Below are 23,918 nucleotides of genomic sequence, written 5' to 3' on the forward strand. Positions count from 1 at the left end.
CAGATTCGCGGAGGACATTGGGAAAAAAGTATTTCGTCTCTTCGAACATCATTCCATTTTTCCCACCCCGAGCCGGTGTGGGGGAGATTTGCTAAAATACCAAGTGCACAAACTCGAATGCCCGCGCCCACGTATCATTTGGCTTCTGATTGCTCCTCGATGCCTGCAAACTTAACCTTGGGAATTTCAAATCCGTCGTTTCTGTTCTATGGTGCAACGCCCTCGCTGCCTCCAGACTTGGTTCGGGCTCGCGCCCCTTGGGCCTACCTCTCCGACCACATGACATTTGGTTCAAGCGTTGGATTGTTTAGGAGAGTGCACCAATGACACCCTGTGCAAGACCGCCTCCTGTCTCATCAGTCCTTACACTGACCTTCACAGTAACCCCAGTCTTGGCCGAATGCACCATCTTCACCAGCGCTGCCACTCGCCCACCAGTGACAGACTTGCCGTACAATTTCAAGGTGTGGCTTGTGTTGGATAGAACCACGTCGGTGCCGTCGAGGGGTTGTAGAGAAAGAGCTTGCGAGAGCTGTTCCGTTGCGTCTGCAGAGCGATGCATGTTAGCACTAAAAACAAAACAACATATGAGGTTGTAGGTAGCGGTCGTACACTTACCGGCCAATGTCTTGACATTTCCCAACACCAACGTCTCGCTAACTTCCTCTCCATTCGCGCCCGTACCCTCCCAAATGTGATCAAAATTGCCCGCGAATGCGGGACTGACGAAATCCGCGCCTGTCAATTCCAAATTCTCGACTTCGTATTCATCTTCATAGCCTCCTTCTTCGGCTTCGCCCGTTGTGGGATCGATTTCCTTGCTCGTAAATTTGAGGACGTTCGTGAATGCGGTAACTGGGAAGGCAGATTCGCCACCTAGTTTGCGGAACGCAACATAAACAACTCCCGGTTCGTTGGTTTTCAGAGCAGTGGCAGGAATTATGAATTCTTCTTCCAAGGTAGGTTCGTCTTCGTCGGCAGGTGACGCTAGGACAGTCACGTTCTCAAGTACAGTATGATCAAGAGTATTCTTGATGTCATATTGTACCACGACGTGTTCCTTGAAGATGTGTTTCACGGCAGACACCACGTACTCGGTTTCGCTTTCTGTCAGTTCAACCACAGCACTCGATTTCAGCACTGGCCCATATGCTGCCAGCTCGGGTATCCTGGAGAAGATCTGGGTATATTTCTGCGCGGCTGCAGCACCGGCAGCGGGTCCTTCTGCGGCTCCGTTCACCTTCGGTTTCGCAGGTCCTGTACTTGGTGCCTTCAATGTAGGCGTGGCGGTATTGAGTTTCTTTGTCCGTTCTTCCGCCAAAGCTTGTTCGTGCGATACCACTGGAACGGAATGAATGTCGAATGCTTTAGCAAAAACTGACTTGTCGTCGGATGTCACGTACATGACCAGTTTGTGCTCAAAGGTCGACAGCGAGAACATCGAGTCGTTTTTGATGAAGCGGTCTGCAATGTCGTCCTCTTCGTGCATCAGCCGCAGGTTAAGCGCCGCCCTATCGCGCACCTCGTCATCTGTATCGTCTAAACATCTCGTCAACAAGACCTCGACACTCTTTTTGACCTCAGGGTCCTTCTGTCCCACACCGAATTTTGCTAGTGCGGTCACCGCTGCTGCGCGGACCAGTGCGTTCTCCAGCACGACTCGATTGTAGATATACCGGATATATTTGGTGGGTTGCGGCGTCTTTGGGCCCTCGACGCCAATAAGGTGTAGAATCCGCACCGCCAACTTGGTGAACTCGCAATCTTCGATGAACTCGCACAAGTGTGAGAGTGTCTCTTCCTTGCTCCCCGGAACAAATTTGATCAGATCAAACATGCTCTCCACTACGGCACGTTTGAATTCGTAACCTCCTTCGTCTCGCAGGATACCGCTCAGGAATGTGAGCATGCCGGCCTGTTTGCTAGGGAATTTCATGCAGAGTGTTCGGATAGCCTCGACAATGGTGATCTTAAACTCGTCTGTGATCTCGGTCATGAAACCGGATATTTGCTTCATAAGCCGATCTACACTAGCCTCGTTGCCAGTCTTGAGTAAAGTTGTGATTGCAAATGTCGCGATTGACCGATTGCTGTTGGAAATCAAAGCCTCGATATCTGGGTTTGCTGAATGGACGGCTTGAGGTTTGAACGAGGCAAATGAATGGAGAATGCGGATGGCTGCGAATTTCGTGACCGCCCTCGGAGAGGTTAAGAAGGATTGCAGGACGTCGATAGCTTGTGCTGCTTCGGCGTCGGTCACATCGGGCATGTTACAAATTGCCTTTGCAGCTTCGAACTTGACCATCTCGCTCTTGTGCCGCAGCCAGGCGTCCAACATCTGCATCATAGGTTTCCGTAGACTGGGATCCTCTTCGGCGAGGCGGGTCGCAAGCCGTACCAACATCATGACCCCCGCTGGACTCTTGACTGCTCCCGCAGCGCCGTATTGTTGTACCATCTTGACGAGAGCCATGCGATCGTGTGACCGCATCTGATATAGCAGACCAATTGCGTGATATTGGTTCATGTAATTCGTGTTTGACGCGGCCAGAGAATGTTGGGAGCCACCTCCGAAACTCAGGAATCCTCCACTAGCTTTGGAAGAGGAAGCGGCCTCCTGAGTCTCACTCTGCCACCGCCTAACCACATCCCTGGCGATGGGAAGTAGATGGTACGATGAGACCAAGGCTGCCGACGATACAGCGGGTGACTTGTCGACAATAGCGGTTTTGATTAACCTTTCAATGCCCTGAACAGTTGTTGCGTCGATAATCCTGCAGAGAGCTCGGATAGCATTTGCTTTGTAGATGATCTCACTCCCCACGGTCATATCCTTCATAATGATGCTCGTAGACATAATGACATCCTCGGCAGTATGTGCTAACTCTTTCAATATCAAGTAGACCATTTGTCGCAGGGAGGGGTCCTTGTTCTGAAATAACTTGGAAATCCCGAAGAAGAGAGTGGTTGCTTCGTTCGTGGGGAATTTCTCCCCCGTGAAAAGGAGGACCGCGATCTTGGTGAGTAGGGTGCGGCATTTTCGAGGTGATATAGGTGAGGAATTGAACAGTCGAGCTAGAGAATCGTGGGTTAATATTTGCAATTGGGATGTTGGTTGATGACAGGCAGACGCAAGGGTGAAATACCATCTTGGAAAACAGAAGTTCGGTCCAGCTTGAAGCCGGAGTGTTCGGCATCCTCGTCCTTTTTGGCGTAACTCATGTTGGGCAATAACAACACGTACTCGTTCAATTGATGGTAGCGAGAGATTCACAATGACAGGGATGCCCCCTAGGGCAGGGAGGAGCTGGGACGAGTGTCTGTATGGGACTACCGCACAATCATTTCGCACAGTCAAAATCTTAAGAGTGAAGTGAAGGAGAGGTAAGGGAATGGTGAGCCTGACAGTTGAAGGGAGGGTGCTGGCGTTGTGCCAATACTGTCGAAACGTCGTTTCCGACGTGGGCTGGAGTTGTCGACGGTGTCCTCGTCCATTGCCAATAATTTGTGCGGAGTGCCTGCGGCAGCCACAACTGGCCGCCACACTGTGGCTGATGCGCATTGGTGCTTCACGCCACTGGAAGATCGCTGATGAGGATCGAAAACTCAAGGGCCGAGTATTATTTCCTCCCATTGCTCTTCGTCAGCGGACTCCTCACTTCATTCTAACCACATAGTACGATTGTGCAACCGTCAGAATCACAATGGATATGCCAGTAAATGTCCCCGTCGATGACCCAAACGCAGATACAGAATGGTTCGTTGCTAATCTCGTCTCTCACCCGTGCTTCCTCTCTCCCAGTGCAGCTAATATGCTTCTGTGACACATAAAGGAACGACATTCTTCGCAAACATGGTATCATTCCCGAGAAAGATCCAGATCCAGAACCCATTATCCAAGCAGCTTTGCTCGAAGCTGTGAAAAAGGCCCACGAGAATCGACTTGAGGACAAGGATTTGGACGAACTCCATGAGCTCGAAGACGAGGAAGATGAAGCGTTTCTCGAATCCTACCGCCGAAAGCGCCTGGCCGAAATCCAAAGCTTGCAGAAGAAGTCTCTCTACGGCCAAGTCTTTCCGCTCCAAAAGCCAGATTACGCCCGTGATGTTACGGAAGAATCGTCAAAGGCATTTGTTCTGGTCAATTTGACCTCGTCACTAGGCACCAATGTTGAGTCTCGGGTCCTGTCCGAGATTTGGAGACAGGCTGCGAGAAAGTTTGGGGATGTCAAGTTCTGTGAGATTCGCGCCGACCTGTGCATTGAGGGTTATCCGGAGAAGAACACACCGACCATTCTTGTGTACAAAGACGGTGACATCAAGCGCCAAATTATCACTTTGGGGCAGCTCAACGGCGTGAGAACGAACTTGAAAGACCTTGAACGACTTCTTGTTGATGTTGGCGCGGTCTCAGAGAATGACATGCGGCTCAGACAAAAGGACGATGAAGATGAGAATCAGAAGAACAATCAAGTTAACGACGACGACGACGATGATTGGGACTGATGCAATAATGATTCTTCTGATTGATTTGCGGTCTTCATCCGCAGCAGTGCTGACGACTATGAACCATGGCTGTGGGCCAAGGGTAAAGGCGACGCAGGCACTTCTACGACAGCTCAACGCCGTACATCCTTTCCGAGAGTTCGGAGCCGTCCCTCCCAACATCAACACTCTCGCAAAAATTGCCAGACACGGTTACCTTTGCTCGCATGGCAGCCTTTCGAGACTGCAACGCCTACGAGGCTGGAACATTCAGTCAGGCGATCGCGCGCATGAGACAAGACACTGGTGGTGCCCAATGATAGAACACGATTTGCCAAAGGTGGACGACGTCGCTGCGAGTCGCTGGTGCCACTCAGATAAGACAAAAACTCCCCCGATTCTGAAGCCTAGTTTCTGAGGAACTCTGAAGCGTGCAATCGTTGTCTGGTTGGCCGTGACTGATGACTTGTGTCCTGCATGATATACCCAAAAGGGCGGCTTGGCTACACGAAGCCATGAGGCTCGCGCAACTCGGGAAATCAGATCCAACCGAGAGAATAGGCTTCTCTGTCCGAGATCGTCATGTGTCCCCAGAAAGAAGCAGCCTTGGAGCAGGTACGCGGCAGGGTCCAAAACTCATGTATATTTGTGTCACTGGTGACGCCTGTGGGCTGGATGGTTTCAGCTGACATAACGTATCCAAGGCCCATTTGTCAGAAAAGATGCGATCCACCTGAGTAGAGGGCTGGAAAAGCGTTGGCTGCAAATCCTCTAACCCTCCAGAGCTGCATGCCGAGAGTGCTGCGGGGGGTTAGAGCATTTCTCGTGATCAGGGTTCTCGCCACCCGGGAAAAGTGGCCATGTACGCAGGTTCAGCTTTCGATAGTAAGGATATCGTCCCTTTTGCGTAGGGACGGTTGATCAATTGCACAAATCACTCCAACAGAATTCCTCCAAATGCTTTGCGCCTCGCTTGAGGTCATGGATAACCAATAATACTCCGGGGCGCCAACGCTTGATCATAGAAGGTTCAAATAAATGTGGTGAGGAGATGGTGAGGAGAGGCATCACCACCTGTGGTGCAGCAAGCGACAAGAGTCTTCATATCAGCTCGTCACGCCCTCCGGCAACGGCACTTTCAGCAATCGCTTGCCGGACGTCACTTTCGAGGAAGATTGGCCCTTGGCCGTCACATCTTGCCATCTTTTTTAAACGCTCACAGACATCGCCAACATCCACAAGCCCTTTGCGGAAGAGTTCGTGGGCTTGGATGTAGTCCCAGGTAGCGCCAGCTCCCAGCAAGGGTTCCCCAGTGTCGTTGTCCACCGTGATGGTCCTCAAGGTGCCAAAGTGCGCGTATTTGGAGCCGATGTCGAAGGACGAACCACTGGAACTAGCAGGCGAGCGGTCTTTCAAATGTCGATCAGTGGGGACGTACCCCAACGGGCCTACTAACTCGTCTGGCTCTTCCATAAAGGGAGTCGGACCATTCGATGCCGCACCAGATGTAGCACGAAGAATCTCATTCTCGGTTGCAATTTTTGCGAGCTCGCGCCGCAGCCGCTCGTTCTCGCCGTTCAGGGTCATGGACTGATGTTGCAGGCTTGTCAGCTTGGCCTCGAGGTCCTTCACGTGCTTCTCCTTTCGCTCTCGAAACGCTCGTTGGCTGAGGTTCACTGTTAGAATCATATTACTCCCTCGGAGATCTAGATTTCAGTGGTCTTACGCAGCTCTGTTTTGTGCCTTCCTGCGACTCTGCTGAGGGGTCAAGGTATCCTTCTCTTCGCTGCTACTTCTTGCTACTGTCGGTTCATCGGGCGTCATATCTGCTGCGGGTGCAGTGAGACTGGACATATCGACCTCTGGCATAGATACCATCGAGTCATGGCGGCCTTGAACCGACGGGGATTGGGTGGATGCTTGATGAGGTTGGGCGAGGAAAGTAGCAGGGTCATAGTGGAAGCTTTGTTGAAATGCCGCGAAGGCAGCGTCATATTGATCCTACAGTACGATTAGCCGCATTCGTTAGAGACCCCGTGTGCCAGAAGCGACTCACGGTGGAAGGAGCGGTTCTGAACTCGTCCAGATGACTCGTTTGCGTGGTAGAGGGCGTGTGAGGCAAACCAAAAAACTGATACGGTTGCGGGGCTGAAGTGAAGTACGAGAAATCCATGATACGACTGGGTTCTCAAGGACTGCGAATGTAGAATTGATATCGGAGAGTCTCGAATCTTTCTGCGCCGTTCCCGCAGTTACGTCCTTTCTCTTGTTGTCTTGTAGGTCGCTGAACCAGACCTTCGCGTAAACAGCCGTGGAAAATAAGATTCCGATATCCTGTGAGAAAAGGCGACTAGGTCAAATCAACGACCGAATATCTGCACATGCGTGAGGTCGCGATAGAGACGCCTGTACAGCAAAATTGAATGCAACAGCAGAGTGGCAATAATGGTACGCAGGCGTTCCCACGTGGAAGATAGGACAAGGACCGGAGAGTCGCAGTTGGAGGTGTGTCAACGAACCGTCGGTAGGGGATGCATCGTGCGGGTTCGGGGAATCGTGGGTGGGCAGGTGGGAAGTATATAACCAGGGTCAATCTTTCAAAGTCGGCGGGTTGGAAACAGCTGAAGAGAGCTTCGTGGCTTCTTGTAGCCCAACTTTGCTCTCTACGGGGATGTCGTATATGTGAGTCGTCTTTCAGGAGACGATATGGAGAGAATAAAGTCGCAATGGGATTGGGAATTGAGGAGAAAGGAGACCGTTGTGAAACTGACGACGAGGTCGAAGGATTTTGAGGGCGATCGCGCAAGGGAATCTGCAGGGCAAGCCTTGACTCTTGGAGGACATCTGTGGCCTCCGGATTGGCGGTGTTGCACAATGGGAGATGCCCGTGGCCGGGCATGGAGGGGCACCAGGGAAGCCTAGTGGCATAGCACGCCTAGTAGACTTAATTAAAAGGCCCTGTCAAGGGCGCGAGCACGTTTTGGGTACCCGGTCTACCGTGTTGGCAGAAGGGGGGAGTCGTGGGAGCATGGTTTGGGCGGATCCCCCCTTGACGGGGCCCCTTGGGACCAATAGTGGGCGCTGCCTGCGGGCGACGACCGGTGGCAGCTGGTACCTTCTCGTACGTCCAACTCCCAGTCGGTCGCTCTGTCCCTCAGTCACTATTTCCATACATATGTACCGAGTACGTGTGCGCAACCATCCCAGACGTTTTCGACCCAGGAGCCAGGGCACCTGGTAAGATCATTCGGGGACTCAAAAGAAAGGATCCCGACGTAGGATTGGAGGTAGAGGTGGTGTGCCCCTGGTAAAGGCCACTGGAACCAGCGGCATACGAGTACGCCTTTGAACAATCTGGAGATATGCCCTCAGATGCCCAATGCGCCCGAGATGGGCGAGATGGACGGGCACGGGGCTCCCTCATGGCAACCTCCATTTCTGACTAAGGCTGTAATTTAGCCACGCCTCACAAGGTTCGGTGTGACCAGTGAAAAGAAGGTCTAGTACGAGGTAGACAATTGTGAGAGGAAACTAATCACCGGCGAAGATCAAAACATGTTGACGGGTGGTGCTAAGTTGGCTCTGCTCCTCGTACTCGTCCCTCTTCCTCTCTCAACCCACCACCCACCAAACGCCACTTCTGCACCTAACACAACATCTGCCGCCCAACCAAAGATGATCGAATGAAGAGACAAGGGGGGGTTCGCACACTTGTGACTCAGCAAAAGTCCAGAGGCCGACTGGATGCCGATTGATGGGATCCCCTGCTACGGTATTTGTTGCCAGCCACCAAGCTACGAGTACCGAGTAAAGCACCGGGTACAGCGATCCCTTGTTGCCAATATTTCCAGTCGCCAGAGTATATCACTGGATCTCCAGCAGAAGGAGGATATGATCTCATATGCTCATTCTTGTATGCGCTGGTTTCATCGTTGCGTGTTCATGGCCACCTTGATTGCGGCACGGGCGATACGAGGTACATACAAGTACAACGGGTACAGACCGTGAACCAAGTCCCACCTTCCGAGAGCGTTTTCGTCACAGAACTAACTGATAGAATACGAGTATGTATCGCAGTCCACTGCGACTGGATCCTTTCAGCCAACGGCAGTTGAAATTTGCCAGTAAGCACTTTCTTTTCTCCGATCGTCTTCCTGGGCTTATTGCAGGCGAAACAGAGGGGCTCCGAAGGGGCCTCAGGGTGCCACTCCATCCGTAAGGCATGGAGGACAAGAGGAGATCGGTTCGAGAACCACCGTGTCAGTTACTTACCCCTTGTAAGCGAGGGGGATTAAGGACCAGAATCTGGGGGCGAAACAACGTGGAAAGCGGGACAGCCAGTCGCTGAAGGACTTCTACAGACTTGTGTGTAAGCTTTTGTCTGACAAAGTGCCACCAGTGCCAGGAGGCACTGGAAGGCCGTGAAGGCCATACCACTGGTGTTCGTTGTCATCCCGTTGTCTTTTTTCCTTTCCCCCCTTCAGCCGGCCAAAACCAAGGCATGTCATCATTGGAGAACTTTGCGAGTCCTTCTCGAACGCACCGTGTCCCTTCAGATATTCCAGCAAAGGAATTCCGACCTCCGAGCATCCCCGAACCTCCCCAGGACTCCGATTAATATCACTTTTGTTGGTCTCTGCCCCCGCTAAGCATTCAAGATAGCTGGGATTGTAGAGGAGCAATACCCCGGAACCAATTGACTTCTTCCCACTGGGTATTTCTTTCAAAGTCCAACCAGAATGCTTACTGGTAGGCTGCAATAAGCCCCGGACCGTTGGCTGATGACAAGGGATATTGTACTCTAGTGGATGATCATCCGTCCATCAAAATGCGCGGCTTGAGGCAAGTGAGGCTTCTGTTTCCGTTCACTCAGCACTTATCATCTCGCTCAATAATAGACAAAGTGAAACTCGGCCCCGAGATACGGAGAACGAAACTTGTCGGTTGGATATCATGCGGGGAGAGTCCGCCGATGTTGAGATATATCTTGTGACTGGAGATTTGCGCAATTGGATCCTTTTGTGCTTCTTGACCTGCTGCTCTTCTACGTGTCTTCCTTACAACCCTACACCTTACTCTTACCTAAGGTATCAACGTGAGAATGGGGAAAAAAAAAAAAACCAGTTACGATTTCACCTTCGAAGCCGTGCGGCCTGGGACCTGCAGTCTGGTGTAACGCAACGCCATTGACATCATTTGTAGCTGCCGGGTCAGCTTTGACTTCTGGCTTCTGCGTTGGTCGGGTTGCTAGGGCTGCTGGGAAGGATATTGTTGGTGGTTTCTTTGGATATTTTGGTATCACCTGACAAGAACAAGCAGGACAGATATGCACTGTTCGAATGGTATGCCACTTGATTTGCTTGTAATGGTAAAAACCCGCGCCCGCCCCTCAGTGAACCCCGGTTGAGAAGCGCTTGGTCATCGGTACAACTGCAGGCTAAACCTCTAGTCTGCGTCGACTGGATCCCAGTCTGTCACCAAGTATTCGTCTAGACCGTCCATTGTCTGCATGTCGTCGCTGGATATCTCAAAGTGGCCAACATTGCCATTTGCCTTGATCCGGTCTCGCGATACGCTTTTGGGCAGTGGAATATAGCCGTGTTGGAGACTCCACCTGACCATGAGTTGCGCTGGAGTGCATTTGTACTTCTTGGACAGCGATACGATAGTTGGGTGCTCCATGCGTAGGGCTCTTGCAAGAGGAGCGTAGGCCTCGACCAGGATTTGATACTTGCGACATGTTTCGACGATGGGTGTCCGCGTGTTGAATGCTAAATTCGCCACTTTTGTCAGTACCGTTTTCTCTATCGCCTGTCCGTCCAGGTTGCACCGGCAACGTTCGCCTCTTAGAAACGGAATAAGATTGACTCACGGTGGACCTCGATCTGGTTGACGCAGGGCATGATGCGTGGCGTCGCCGCGACGAGTTCATCCAAATGCTTGGTCCCAAAGTTGCTGACCCCTCCAAGCTTGATCTCGCCGTCCTGGATGGCATCCTCGACAGCCCGCCAACTAGAGAGACGGGCGGTTTTCCCGCCGTAAGGGCTGTGAAGAAGGAACAAATCAATATACCCTAGACCACTTGCTTCCACTGACTGTCTGATCGAGCGACGAGCAGCGTCATAGTTGGTGTTGGTCGCTAGTTTAGAGGTGAAGAATATGTCCTCTCGGGTCAGCCCCGTGGTATTGCTGGACTTGTCATTGAGAAAGGATAAAATAGCCTGACCGCAGGCTCGTTCATTTCGGTACATCTGCGCACTATCGACCCCGCGATAGCCCGCTTCGAGAGCCCATTTGACCGCCTGCGACGCTTCTCGATTCGACATCAAGTACACACCCAAGTGTATCTGTGGAATAGAGAGGCCATTAGGGAGAGGGAGGCGAGTGGAGAGTGAGAAGCTGTTGGGCGCCATCGATGTTGCTGTGTTGGGTCGTGTTGTGGTGGGTTTTATTGTTTCCTTCTATTTCTCTTGCAAATCGGACAACAAGTGAGGATGTCAGCCCTCGTGGCTCGCGGGCGGAATCCATTGCCGACACGGAGATTACTTTGGGTAAATTGCTGGAAGAGGATAATGTGATTCGTCTCGAATGCCGGAGAGTTGGTCCTGCGAGTGGGAGAAGCCGTGGGTGCCGTGGTCCATGAAGCTAGTCGAGGCTCTTGTACTCGGTATTAACGCTGACTCCAACCTCCCAACCAAGACAAGCCATAACACTCTCAGTCCTCAATGCACACCACCTACTCTCTTGCCGCAGTTTCATCTTCTTGATAGCACAACCTCACTCAGCCTGGAGAACAAGGGTATTTTCACTGCTGCCGCTCTGCCTGCACTCCATCATCTCTCACGGTCCAATTCACTGGCCTAAGAACTCCGTCGTTCAAAAATTCTAGCAACCCGGAGCGCAGTTTCTGCCCCCCTCCCCAGCTGGTTCTTGGGCGTCTTCACCGCTCCCCCGTTTCCGCATGTCAACACCCAGTGGTCTCGGCACGTAGCATGGAAGCATAGTTCCGTCGAACCTGTCAACCCTCTCTTTGTCTGATATGTCCACGCTGCGTTTCTCATGATGCGCTCATTGGACACACCTGAACTTGAGCCTGATGCGCCTTCATCAACGACTTATTGTGGGTAGGAGACTTGCATGCCTCTCCTTACCTTTCCAGAGCGCCCTCGGTTTTGACGGCGCATTTGGCATAATTCTTGGGGGCTGTTAAGCCCACTATGGCGTTCTCATCGTCTTCATCCGAAAGTAACTTCAGTGCACCCAGATCTATCCGTGATGCAGCGTTTACTGGCATCAGTAGCCCTTCGGATTCTGGAAGCCAGAGCAGACGCGGAGGACCAACAGGAGGGTTCCAGTTCGACATTATCACATGGTTTCCCAAATACCAAAGCTGCCAGCGATATTTTATAGATCATGCTCAACACGAGCCACTTGTTCAGCAATTTGCATCTTTCATCAACATTCTACTGCCGTTTCAGCGTCAGCCGCACCCGGTCTACAGCACATCCGGCTCCCGCAGTGGGAAATCGCGGCTAGATAGAGATCCGGTGAGGCCTTCTGCGTCCGAAGCAGCAGCCGCCGCCTCTGCCGTGTCCCTGATCCCGTACCTGCGGCGTCTTGTGGTCACAGGTATGGACGTGCCCCAAGTCCTGCATGGCTTTTTTGGTGACGACTGGCGAGCGGGCATTGGGCCACAACGAGAGCAGGAAAGACGAAACTACTTGTTCGCTGCCAAAAGTGGCGGGTGGGCATCGGTCAAAAGAGACTATGACATGCTACCCTTGGAGACGGTCCCCTTCATGCGGCCGCTCTACGACCCTACCGATGCGGAGCTTGATGCAGCCGAGAGGGGCTGGAGTGAATGGTTAGCTCTCGAAGATTGGATGGTGGGCTCGCGGGCGCCAGATGACGATGGAAATGAAATCGCTTAGGGAGCGGACGCCATGGTCATGGCGTCCGAAATATCCACTAAATTGGTGACACGGGCTTAACAAGTTTACAAGATGCATATCCAGCGTGCAGGGGGGAGATATCCCAACAGTCATGAAAGCCCAAGTGTGGCATTCATAATAGCGTTCCTTTATTTGCAGCGTCGTCCTTTGTGGTCTGATGGACAGAAATTGGCTTCGGAAAAGGGCGGCCTCCCAGTTTTGCCTCAGCCTCGTCAACCATTTTGTTATTTTAGCGCAAGGCTGCAGCCGTGTTGGTCCGAGCGCGCATGTTTGATCACAGAACCTGATAAAACTCCGTCTATCATTCCATTCCTATGCCATGATCCTTCCAAGTCAGCGTATGTGGCTGCTATAGCCTCTTGTGATCCCTTTCTCTTGTGCCGCTCACTCGCGCAGGCATAAATTGTGGTTGCTCTTACCGCAACATGATTCGCCACCGTCTTCACCTCAGCCGATCTACAGTCACGATTTTCATATAGAAGTGACACAGTCCTCAAGTCTAGCTGTGATCAAGCATAAGATGGCGAGTAACGCTCGCATGTTGCTGGACCCTCGGTCGATAAAGAAGACGTCCAAAGCGCCAGGTGAGTGTGAAATCCTGTCCCTCGTTGTCGCAATCCCGCCATGATCCTTTGACTACCACTAAGTCAGTTGTCTGAGTTTTCTTGCGGAAGATGCTGATGAAGCCACAATTGATGGTTTCTGCGCTCCTGATTTAAGCGAAACGAAATACTCAAGAAGGATCGTGGCAGGTTGTCAAGCGCAAGCACTCAGATAAAAGCTCAACCCAAAGTTTTGTTGGACCAGTGACGAGCTGACACTTCTTCATACTCATCAGGACGTTCAGGCAGCCTTGCATCCCGCGGCGATCATTCCCCCTCCGAAGGATCACAATCTCCCCAGAGAGCAGGCTCAAAATCGCGCTCAATGTCTCCTCGGCGTTCGCTAAACAACCTTTCCAAGCTGTCCAACACATTTGATCATAGAGCTCTTCTTGACCCTCAGAAATCGCGTCTCTCTCTCAAATCGGCGACATCTGCTTCAAATTTAATGGGCCCTTCGTCCAAAGGAGAAACTGGTCACGCAGATGGGGCCAAAAAATCCATGCTCGAAACCTTTTATGGTGTCGAAGATCGGACGAGCAACCCTCGCAAAAAGGTGAAATTGAGTGCCGAGGACCAGCGCGAGAGACCGTCAAAGATGGGGATTTCCTCCCAACGTCGTGGCACCGGCATCGTCGGCGAATACATGCGACCAGATCCTGACCAGGCCCCAGAAGTGACAAAGAAGAGTCTGGTCGATCTCACAAACGAGGAAGAGGACGTGGACGACGATGATGTACAAATAGTTTCTTCTCGATCGCTCGACGATCAAGAGGTATGCTATGGCCACATCGCGACTGTTGCACAAGCCTTCCTCGTCCCCAAGCCAAAGCTGGCCGGAAATTCCTTTCACCAGGAACGAGAGTGGCCTGTCATGAGGTGTACCCTCGTCCGCAAACCATCCAAGGACATGGTGATTGACGTTCAAGATGCGTGGGACACTACATTTGCAAAAGTTCACCCCGATTTTGCTGCTGTGCTTGTACAGGCCATGGATTCGCTGAAGGGTTTTCGGACACAAGCGAAATTGATCAATCGGCGCAAAAAGCCGGATGAATGGCCGCACCAAGCCTGTTCCGAGCAGATCAAGATGATTGTAAACCTCTATGGCCGACGTGGAGATGTCAATAGGGTCGGCCGGCTTTTTGGCAACAACAACTTCTGGCTCCGCCCGCCAATGGCTTCGGAACCCGGCATACCCATCGTCCACCCACATGCACAGCATAAGCCACTGTTCCAAGCTCCGCGGATGACCGGCCAAACGCGGACTTTGTCAGATACACGCACTCTCGAGGAAGCTACAGAAGCAGTCTCAAGGCTCTTTGATTCATTCGCCAATGCAAGTCGGCCGCTGACTGAGACCGTTCCTCCGCCGTCTATCATTACAACACCTCTGCTTGGTCACCAGAAGCAGGCTCTCACATTTCTTCTGCGCCAAGAGCAGCCACGTACATTCGGTGGTGATGAAGCAGAGAATTCCTCGCTCTGGCGGCGGAAACAACGCAGAAATGGAGATGTTGCGTATCATGAAGTTGTTACCGGCCTTACTGTCAAGGACGAACCCGACCAAGTACTTGGGGGCCTCCTTGCAGATGTGATGGGTCTGGGAAAGACGCTGGAGGCCCTATCACTCATCGCAAGTACCTTGGAAGAAGCGGAATCCTTTGCCAACGAAAAAGTAGTTCGCGACAATCAGGATATGCAGCACATCATACTGTCGAACACCAAGGCGACGTTGATTGTCTGTCCAACCAGCACAGTGAAGAACTGGGAGGATCAGATTGCACAGCACATCAAGCCTGGAACCATGGAATACCACGTCTATCATGGCCCCAACCGAGAGAAGAATCCGTACAAGTTACTGAAGTACGAAATGATCATCACGACATACGGTGTAGTGGCGTCTGAGTTCTCCAAGGCTGCTACAGCAGTGAGCCCATTGAGACAGCTGAAATGGTTCAGGATAGTGCTGGATGAAGCGCACACTATTCGAGAACAGAAAGCTCTCCAGTCCCAGGCCTGCTATAGCTTGGACGCTCAACGACGCTGGTGCTTGACAGGAACACCTATCCAAAATCGCCTGGATGACCTGGGATCTCTGACTAGATTCCTGCGCATGTATCCGTACGACACCCCTGGTCGATTCAACCAGTACATTCGAGGTCCAGCTCAAGCAGGCGATCCGGCCTTTTTGAAGGCATTGCGTGTCTTTGTGGACTCATTCACCCTCCGTCGACTTCGAGACCGGATTGATCTCCCGGAGAGAAAAGACTACGTTGCCAAACTGTCGTTTTCGGACGAAGAGAGAAAGCTGCACGACTTTTTCAAAGGTATTGCTCACGTCCAAATCGAACAGCTCAGCCGTGCGAAGGAGAAGAACAGCGGTGTTCAGCATCACGTACTTCGTGGCATCATGACCTTACGACTAATCTGCGCCCATGGTCGAGAGTTGCTGAAGGAGAAAGATCTGACATTGCTGAGAGGAAATAGCCCTACAGACGCGATTGACGTCGACGAGGATACCGCGCCGCCGAGCATATCGCGAAAAGCCGCCTATGAGTCGTTGAACTTGAGGACCGAAGCTGAGCTAGACGTGTGCAGAAGCTGTGAACGGAGCATAACCAAGGATATAGTCAAGACCGAAGTGGATGACGAAGAGCAGGCGTTGCGATGCTTTATCCTCCCTTGCTTCGACCTCGTCTGCGCCGACTGTTTCAGCCCAGCGAAGGCATCCTTCGATAGCATACCGGACAAGGAAGCCGTTACCTGTCCATTCTGTGCCGCCCGGATCGCTGCGCAGTATGTTGGATTTAGTGGATCCACGGCGCAAGAGATTCTCGTGGCGCCAGACGACACCATTGCCGAAGAAGAAGAAGAAGAGGACCATGTGCAGATATATCACGGACCCCATACTAAGACAAAAGCACTTTTGGCAGACCTTGAGCAAATGTATCGAGAGAGTCGAGAGTTGGAGACCGCCGGAGAAGCTCCTCTGAAATGTGTTGTCTTCTCGGAATTCACGTCGCACCTGGATCTTATCGAGCGGGCACTGATAGATCACGGCTACACCTTTGTACGGATCGATGGCACGATGTCCCTTAACAGCCGCAAAAAGTCACTGGATGCTCTCGCATCGGACGACAGCATCAGGATTCTTTTGGCATCGATCAAGGCTGCTGGACAAGGGCTAAACTTGACGGCTGCATCACGGGCGTTCATCATGGAACCGATGTGGAATCCTGCAGCGGAGGCACAAGCAGTGGATCGAATCTATCGCATTGGACAGAAGCGCCCCGTTGTGGTCAAACGTTACCAAATGGACAATAGCATTGAGGGCAAGATCGTGGAATTGCAGAAACGAAAGCAGCAATTGGCCGACGTGTCGGTGAACCAAAACTACAAACAGCTGAGCAAGCAAGAGGTACGAGAACAGCATATGAAGGAGATTCTGGCACTGTTCAAGTGATTGCCGGGCAGCGTTGGTGGCGCCGCATCTTGGAGGAGTTGGAAGTATTATCGCAGTTACATACGGGACCAAGTCGCACAATTTAGATAATGGGGTTGCCATCGAGCGGGAAAAGGGAGACTTTGGGGAAAAGCCACGAAGCTTGGATATCCTTATGGGCATTGGCATAGACAATGGTGACATGGTGAACTTGCATGGGCTGGCAATCTGGTATGAAAAAGGGGAAAACTGCTATCGACAACCAGGTTTTAAGCAGCTACGAAAACGGACGAGAGATGTACCCACGGCAGCATTTGCTGCATAGAAGCATGAATTCTATGATAGTTATGAGATTGATCTGCGAATTTGAAGTATCACTTTATACCAGCTCTGTATGTTTTCACGTGGACGTGGTATGAGTTCTGAATAGAGCAGTGAGAGGGACTGATTATTATTAAGTGTAACAAGCCTAGCAGGAGAGCCTAGGCCCGGCATTTCGCGCTAAGATTACGAGTGCACGGGGGCAGTAGTCAACCAAAGTGCCAAGCTAGGCGCCCCTAAGTCGATTAACTAACCAGGAGTGACTGGCGTGGGGGCGGTAGGCGAGGGTTCCCAGTCCTTGGGCCAGGAAATCTGTTGAATCCCCAGCCATCCCAGTGGCGGTCCGGGCCCGGATGTCAGGGCCACAGCCTATCACAACCCCCTAGATCCGCTAACTTGACGAATATTGGACGCCGCTGACGATCGTGGATGCCCCGAGAACAGGTTCCTGGCCAGATTCCAACCACCTAGCCACGATCAGGCAGTGGGCCGGGCTTGCAGAGTGGGATGCAACGGCCACCGACGCCGCCGGCTGCCAATTCCCATCAAGAATTCGATTGCGCCGATCGTCATCACTGCCAAACAGAGCGCATCTGTGCGACTTGGAAATTTTCTGTTCCTTTCATTCCTTTCGAGAGGCAGACCGTCTGTCGCTCCTCTTGCTCTCCGTCTGGGACATCCAAGCAGTTGCAGGTCTCCACGTCCATCGTTGTCATCTCGTTCGTTTCTCTGCCTGCAGAGAACTGCAGTCCTCACTTCTCTCCACATCTTCCACCGCGAGTGCTGATCTGCATTCCACCTGTTCCTAGCATACTACACAACAGGAACCGCACTCGCAAGGATGGTTGTTGTAGACCACCATGAGTATCTCTGTGAAGAAGAGAAGCGGCTGAAGGAGGACCGCGAGCGCACGAAATACTGGAAGAAATGGGGCCCTTACGTGGCTGAACGTCAATGGGCCACCGTGCGGGAGGACTACTCGGACAATGGCGACGCCTGGAGTCATTTCTCTCACGATCAAGCCAGGTCTAGAGCATATCGTTGGGGTGAAGACGGTATCGCTGGAGTGTCGGATACTCATGGCCTCCAGAACATCGCCTTCGCCTTTTGGAATGAGAAGGACGACTTTTTGAAGGAGAGGCTCTTCGGCCTGAGCAACCCTCAGGGCAACCACGGTGAAAGTCTCAAGGAGGCGCACTTCCATTTGGACAATGTGCCTACGCATTGTGAGTCGCGACTGTCGCAAACTCGAGCAACACTCAGCTGACTTCTCCTCAGCATACATGAAATACCTCTACAAGCTCCCCCAGAGACGGTTTCCCTACGAACAGTTGATCCAAGAAAATGCGAAACGTGGTAAGCTTGAGCGCGAGTTCAATATCATCGACTCGGACGCTTTCAAAGACAATCGCTACTTTGACATCTTTATCGAGACTGCTAAAGAGACGGACGACCCTGAAGAGTTGCTGTTCCGGGTCACTGCGTATAACCGGGGCCCGGAACCTGCTCCTTTACATATCATCCCTCACATGTGGTTCCGGAACACATGGTCTTGGGGCCATGAGCCTGAAAAGCTCAAACCCAATATCCGCATGGTGGGACCAATGACTGCGCAATCCAAACACCACAAGCTGGGCCATCGCTTCTTCCAGCTGTCTCCATCACCAGGTTGTGGCCCGGATGCTGATGATGTCCATCCACAACTTATGTTCACAGAAAATGACACCAATCTTCAAAAGCTCTACGGCGTCAAGAACAAGCAACCATACGTCAAGGACGCTTTCCACCGGTGGATCGTCGACGAGGAGAAGGGAGCCATCAATCCTCGCTGCTCGGGCACCAAATGCGCTGCGTGGTATGATTTTGGGCAAGGCGACGGAGTCCCTCCTGGAGAGTGCGCTGTCGTCAGGTTCCGTCTGTCGCGTAAATACGATGGCTACCTCAACGAAGAGCTTTTGGACGACATCATCGAACAACGACGACAAGAAGCCGACGAATTCTACTACAGAATTAGCCCTCTTCCGATGGCAGAGGATTTGAGAAATATCCAGCGCCAGGCTCTTGCCGGCATGCTCTGGTGCAAACAGCACTATTACTTCATCTGGGACCAGTGGGCGAACGGCGACCCCAATATGCCACCTCCTCCGGAGAATCGCAAGAATATCCGGAATCAGCATTGGAAGCACATGTACCTCGACGACATTCTTTCGATGCCGGACTCGTGGGAGTATCCGTTTTTCGCGGCGTGGGACTCGGCTTTCCATTGCATTCCTCTTGCCATGGTCGATCCGGAGTTTGCGAAGAAACAACTTGACCTGTTCACTCGCGAATGGTACATGCACCCCAACGGACAGTTACCGGCCTATGAGTGGAATTTTGGCGATGTCAACCCACCTGTCCACGCATGGTCCGTTTTCCGGACCTTCAAGATCGAACGCAAGATGTATGGGAGACAGGATCTGGATTTCCTCGAACGCGTTTTCCAGAAATTACTGCTCAATTTTACCTGGTGGGTCAACCGCAAGGATTATGACGGCAAGAATGTGTTTGAAGGGGGTTTCCTGGGGCTCGACAACATTGGTCTGTTTAACCGCTCTGAGCCTTTGCCGACAGGCGGAGTTCTGGAGCAAGCTGACAGCACAGGGTGGATGGCATTCTACTGCCTCTGCATGTTGAACATCGCTTTGGAACTTGCCAAGCACAGACGAACGTACGAGGATATTGCATCGAAATTCTTTGAACACTTTCTTCTGATCTCAGACGCCATGAGCTTCCGGGCCGGAGGCACAGACCAGAGTCTATGGAACGAGGAGGACGGGTTCTACTACGACGCCATCTCTTGGGGCGGGCCATGGACCCAACAAATGCGTGTACGGTCTCTCGTAGGCCTCATTCCACTGTACGCTGTCCTGACCTTGGAGCCGGAGCTGATCAACAAATTTCCCAATTTCAAGCGGAGGATGGACTGGTTCATTGAAAACCGCCATGACGTTGCGGAGCGCAACATTGCCTCGATGCGTAAAAGAGGGAAAGATGAGCGTCTCCTCCTATCTCTGGTTAGCAAGGAGCGGCTAGAGAAGATTTTGAAGAGGATGCTCGACGAGACAGAGTTTCTCTCTGAGCATGGGATCCGCAGCTTGTCCAAGTATCACAAAGACCACCCCGTGAGCATGGATGTCAACGGCCAACAGTTCAAGGTCAGTTACGTACCAGGTGACTCTGATTCTGGCCTCTTTGGTGGCAACTCCAACTGGCGCGGCCCAATCTGGATTGCTGTGAATTTCCTGCTTGTCGAGTCACTGTTGCGGTTCTACATGTTCTATGGCACGTCCCTCCAGATTGAGTGCCCGACTGGCTCGGGCGAATACATGCATCTCGGGCATGTGGCCGAGGAGATCCAGCATCGGCTTCAGCATCTCATGGTGCGTGACAGTGAAGGCCGTCGCGCCATTAATGCGGGCAATGACACGCTCGATTTCGACCCGCACTGGAAGGACTACCTTTGGTTCTTTGAGTTCTTCGACGGTGATAGTGGACGTGGTCTTGGTGCGAGCCATCAATGCGGGTGGACTGGGCTCATGGCAAAGATGATTCACGACACAGGAATCAATTGTCGTCTACCGCAGACTCCTCGTACACCTTCTACTGCCGCCGCACACTACTTTGATGACGTTCTTTCAAGTGGGCTTAGCCGGAAAGGTACCTTTGTTGGCACGCCCAATCCGATGCGGCGTTCTTCGACTTCGCGCTCGATTGGCAACCGCAGCTCCTTTGTCTCTGTCACCAACGGCGACCACTCGAGTAGAGGCCATGCGACACCGGCTGTTATCCATGATGTGGACAGTCCGACTTCGTATTTTGAAGGCGCCGAACCCGCGGTGACGGATTCGGATGCATGGGGAAAAGAGGACAAACTGGAGAAAGAGCGGCGAAAGAGTATTGCGGACAGTCATTACGACAGATACGTCAATGAGCAGTTGACCAAGATCAAGACGGACGAGAGCACTGCAGTGTATGAGGATGAGTTTGAGGCTCAGCTTGATTAGTTGAGTTTGGCAGTGAGGGTTTCTGGGTAGAATTCAGTGGCGCCAAGAACCATAAGATGCTGCATGAGCAAATAATAGAGGCTGGCTGGCATATGCGCTGTATACTAGATGTCTTGAGCGTGTGGGCTTTTGTTGTTGGAGCATGGAACAGCATAGATACAGCATGGCTAGAGCGTCTTGTATATACATTAAGTGCATCTGAGCAGGCATTTGTGGATAAATAAATAAAACGTCAACCTGGGTTGCCCGTTGTTTCTTTGCGAGATTATACAGTCAACGAAGAGAATAAAAGAGATCTTTGGGGGTATTCAGCCTTGCGGGGGAGAGAGAGTAGGGGAGAGTAAGAGACAGCCCAGCTCAGGTCAGCCTTGCGCCCTCGATTAAATCATCCCAGGTACATACATAGGTATATTGGTACCGAGGACAATACAATACAAGGCAATGTAAAGCAGGAATTCTCAACGCTGTTCTCAGATTTCATTTCATCTATTACTCGGTCAGTTGGCTGCTTGGTATGTAAGTTTCTTGTCTGATCCTGGATCCTGGTCTGTTGTCCTTTGGCTCGTGACCCATCTCGCACCATATACCATGTACCATATACCATTCAAGATACGTGTCCTCCACCACCGCCTCCCCCTCCGCCTACACCGCCGTCTCCAGCCAAAGACAAAGACATGGATAGTGGGACATGGACGTGGACACCGTGCCGAGCGGCTGGATCTGGATCTGGATGCACGGGGTTTTCTTCCGAGGATCGTCTCTCTTCGGGCGACAAGGTCGTACTGGTACTGCTGGTGGTGGTGGTGGTAGTAGTAGTGGTGGTGGCGTGACTGTCACAGACGGGGGTGTCGACTCGATTGATGAACGCTGGAGAGGTGGTCGAGGTGGAAGAAACCTCGCCAACAGTAGCGCGGGGGAGGGAGATTTTTTCAAAGACTCGGTTCCCTATACTAGTGCCGGTACCTGGACTAGAGTCGACGAGGATGACTCGGCTGTGATGATCGCGCTCGAGGGCGTGGTCACGAGCATGAGTATGCGTGGAGTAGTACTCGGCAAAGACGCTCTCAATTCCCGTATTACTGGGTCCCTTGTGGCCGCAGCACGGTCGCCCTGCGCCGCCGCGGTCGGGTTCCAACAGGGCAGCGACCAGGCCGGCCACGCTGAGGCGGGCCTGCACGTTGCGCGTCTTCCTGGGCTGGCTCGCCAGGGCGACCCCGGCAAGACAAATGCCGAGCAGCGCGTAGAGCAGGTTCGCGACGATGAGGCTGAAGAAGGGGGCCTTGGGGAGCCGCGCGACCAGGCGGGTCTGCCGCGTCTGCTCGGCGCCGTTGAGCCTCTCGACCGTGATGCCGGCGATCATGCTCAGCGCGGACCGGCTGAACTGCTGGGAAAAGTAGTCGGCGAACGCCTGGGACGTGTTGACCTGCTGGGCGCCGCTGAAAAAGGCCGACTCGAGCGAGTTCTGGACGAGCGCCCGACTCTGCAACAGAGTCCAGCCCACGTTGTTGGACAAGGTCTCGTTGGCGGCCGTGTAGTTCCCGTCCACGACGCTGCCGCCGTCGATGGAGGCGTACTCCAACTCGTAGACGGTCGAGGTACACTCGAAGATGAAGGCGTAGTTGTATTGCTCGTCGTCCTCGACGGCTTGGGGGTCCTTGGATAGAGCGTCGGAAGTGGCCACGCGACCACCGACGGCGAAGAAGAATGGATTCGGAGTCGCCATCTGCTGATCGGGGGTGCCAATGGGGTCCTCGAACCCTCGCGCCCGGAACATCTGGAGGAAGAAGCCAATGTTGCTGCTTGTCCCGGACGAACTGCCATTAACCGACGTGAAGGTCGACCCGGTGTTGTTGTTGAGGTCCCCGTAGAGATTGGAACTGCAGTTGTACGCCATTCCGAGCGCCATCTGCACCAGTCCCAGAGGACAGTCGTTCTCAAAGGGGCAATACTGGATCTGCTGGAGCTTACACGCCTCGCTGGCCGGAGAACACGTGGTGCTCATGGCGTAGGTGCGCGCCCGATAATCGAGATCGGGATCGCGCTGTGCAGAGGTCAGAAAGGCGAAATGCTTGTCGTCGATGGTACTGGCCAACACGGCATTGACCGTGGACAGGTTCATCGAGGTCCGCGTCGCCTCGGAAGCGCTGTCAAAGTGAATCGACCCCGGTAGTTGCAGGCCGCCGATACATTGGTTGATGTCCCCGGGCGTCCAAGTTTGGTTGTAGCAGAGGGGGATGAGGCCACGTCCGTAGCTTGCGACAGGCGTAGATGCGGGCGGTGAGAGGGTGTCTAGGTTCACCGTGGTCGTTGTGACATGAAGCCACGTATCGACCCCGACGATGGCGATGCTGTCCGCTCAAGTTAGCCAGCGAGCACACATCTTGACTTGTTGATATAGTCCCTACCTCAACAGAGTTGCTGCCCATAGACTCGCGACGGCCATCCACAAGAGCCTGATCTGCTTGTTTCGCCCTTTCCAGAAACAGTACTGTATCCAGGACCACAACGGCCCGAAGCCTCCTTCAAGCAGACCTATGATCAACTTGAGCTGATAGATCGTTGGGAGAGATTCGACCTGTCCCAAGGTCGATCTCCTCATATACTCCTTCGCAAGCGGGTAGGAGATCAGGACCATGACAAAGGCAGACGTTAGCGACGTGGCAGTACTTGTCCAGGACGAAACGGTAGCTAGTCGTGTGGCGCTGTAATCAACGTAGTATGCTGAGCTGTCTCGGATGGACGCAATTCCAAGCAAGTTCTCAAAGGCCTCGGGCGTGTTGGAAACCTCATAGCGATAGACGAGGTAGACGAAGATGGCTGTCAATACAAGCATGGGAAGGCTGACGAATGTAAGGGCCCAAATGATGTCGGAAATCGCTCCTTCGACTCTGTGTACAGGCCTGTCCGATGGCCGCGTCTTCGCATCCTGAGCCTGTGCGTGATGAGACTCTCGCCATTGTTCAGTACCCTCCTTCAACCGATTCTGATGTTCTTGGCCTTGTATAGTCCGGTTGTCACCCTCCTGGCTTTGTCGTAGCAGTGGCGCCGAGACTTGGGATGCCATAAT

At 52.7% G+C, this 23,918-nt stretch overlaps 8 protein-coding genes across 8 annotated transcripts; 4 read left to right on the forward strand and 4 right to left on the reverse strand.

The window, feature by feature from the left end:
• Positions 1 to 307: 307 nt before the first annotated feature.
• On the reverse strand, positions 308 to 3,222 carry AYO20_04835 (hypothetical protein; the record flags this gene model as incomplete). The annotated part of the gene is made up of 3 exons (XM_022643130.1): positions 308 to 546; positions 619 to 3,075; positions 3,147 to 3,222. 3 exons carry the CDS (start codon positions 3,220 to 3,222, stop codon positions 308 to 310), a joined length of 2,772 nt encoding a protein of 923 aa, XP_022500941.1.
• A 482-nt stretch (positions 3,223 to 3,704) lies between these two features.
• AYO20_04836 (hypothetical protein) lies at positions 3,705 to 4,506 on the forward strand (the record flags this gene model as incomplete). Its single annotated transcript, XM_022643131.1, has 2 exons — positions 3,705 to 3,757; positions 3,834 to 4,506. The coding sequence occupies 2 exons, from the start codon at positions 3,705 to 3,707 to the stop codon at positions 4,504 to 4,506; spliced, it is 726 nt and encodes a 241-aa protein (XP_022500942.1).
• Positions 4,507 to 5,586: 1,080 nt separating this feature from the next.
• AYO20_04837 (hypothetical protein) lies at positions 5,587 to 6,658 on the reverse strand (the record flags this gene model as incomplete). Its single annotated transcript, XM_022643132.1, has 3 exons — positions 5,587 to 6,151; positions 6,212 to 6,486; positions 6,542 to 6,658. 3 exons carry the CDS (start codon positions 6,656 to 6,658, stop codon positions 5,587 to 5,589), a joined length of 957 nt encoding a protein of 318 aa, XP_022500943.1.
• Positions 6,659 to 9,930: 3,272 nt separating this feature from the next.
• AYO20_04838 (hypothetical protein) lies at positions 9,931 to 10,811 on the reverse strand (the record flags this gene model as incomplete). The annotated part of the gene is made up of 2 exons (XM_022643133.1): positions 9,931 to 10,289; positions 10,358 to 10,811. 2 exons carry the CDS (start codon positions 10,809 to 10,811, stop codon positions 9,931 to 9,933), a joined length of 813 nt encoding a protein of 270 aa, XP_022500944.1.
• Positions 10,812 to 11,702: 891 nt separating this feature from the next.
• On the forward strand, positions 11,703 to 12,416 carry AYO20_04839 (hypothetical protein; the record flags this gene model as incomplete). The annotated part of the gene is made up of 1 exon (XM_022643134.1): positions 11,703 to 12,416. The coding sequence occupies one exon, from the start codon at positions 11,703 to 11,705 to the stop codon at positions 12,414 to 12,416; it is 714 nt and encodes a 237-aa protein (XP_022500945.1).
• Positions 12,417 to 13,487: 1,071 nt separating this feature from the next.
• On the forward strand, positions 13,488 to 16,505 carry AYO20_04840 (hypothetical protein; the record flags this gene model as incomplete). The annotated part of the gene is made up of 1 exon (XM_022643135.1): positions 13,488 to 16,505. One exon carries the CDS (start codon positions 13,488 to 13,490, stop codon positions 16,503 to 16,505), a length of 3,018 nt encoding a protein of 1,005 aa, XP_022500946.1.
• A 1,141-nt stretch (positions 16,506 to 17,646) lies between these two features.
• Positions 17,647 to 20,851, forward strand: AYO20_04841 (hypothetical protein; the record flags this gene model as incomplete). Its single annotated transcript, XM_022643136.1, has 2 exons — positions 17,647 to 18,031; positions 18,084 to 20,851. 2 exons carry the CDS (start codon positions 17,647 to 17,649, stop codon positions 20,849 to 20,851), a joined length of 3,153 nt encoding a protein of 1,050 aa, XP_022500947.1.
• A 604-nt stretch (positions 20,852 to 21,455) lies between these two features.
• AYO20_04842 (hypothetical protein) lies at positions 21,456 to 23,915 on the reverse strand (the record flags this gene model as incomplete). The annotated part of the gene is made up of 2 exons (XM_022643137.1): positions 21,456 to 23,199; positions 23,257 to 23,915. The coding sequence occupies 2 exons, from the start codon at positions 23,913 to 23,915 to the stop codon at positions 21,456 to 21,458; spliced, it is 2,403 nt and encodes an 800-aa protein (XP_022500948.1).
• Between the last annotated feature and the right edge of the window lie 3 nt (positions 23,916 to 23,918).

This window comes from Fonsecaea nubica (genome assembly GCF_001646965.1).
Source record: "Fonsecaea nubica strain CBS 269.64 chromosome Unknown Scaff26, whole genome shotgun sequence".
Lineage (NCBI taxonomy): Eukaryota > Fungi > Ascomycota > Eurotiomycetes > Chaetothyriales > Herpotrichiellaceae > Fonsecaea > Fonsecaea nubica.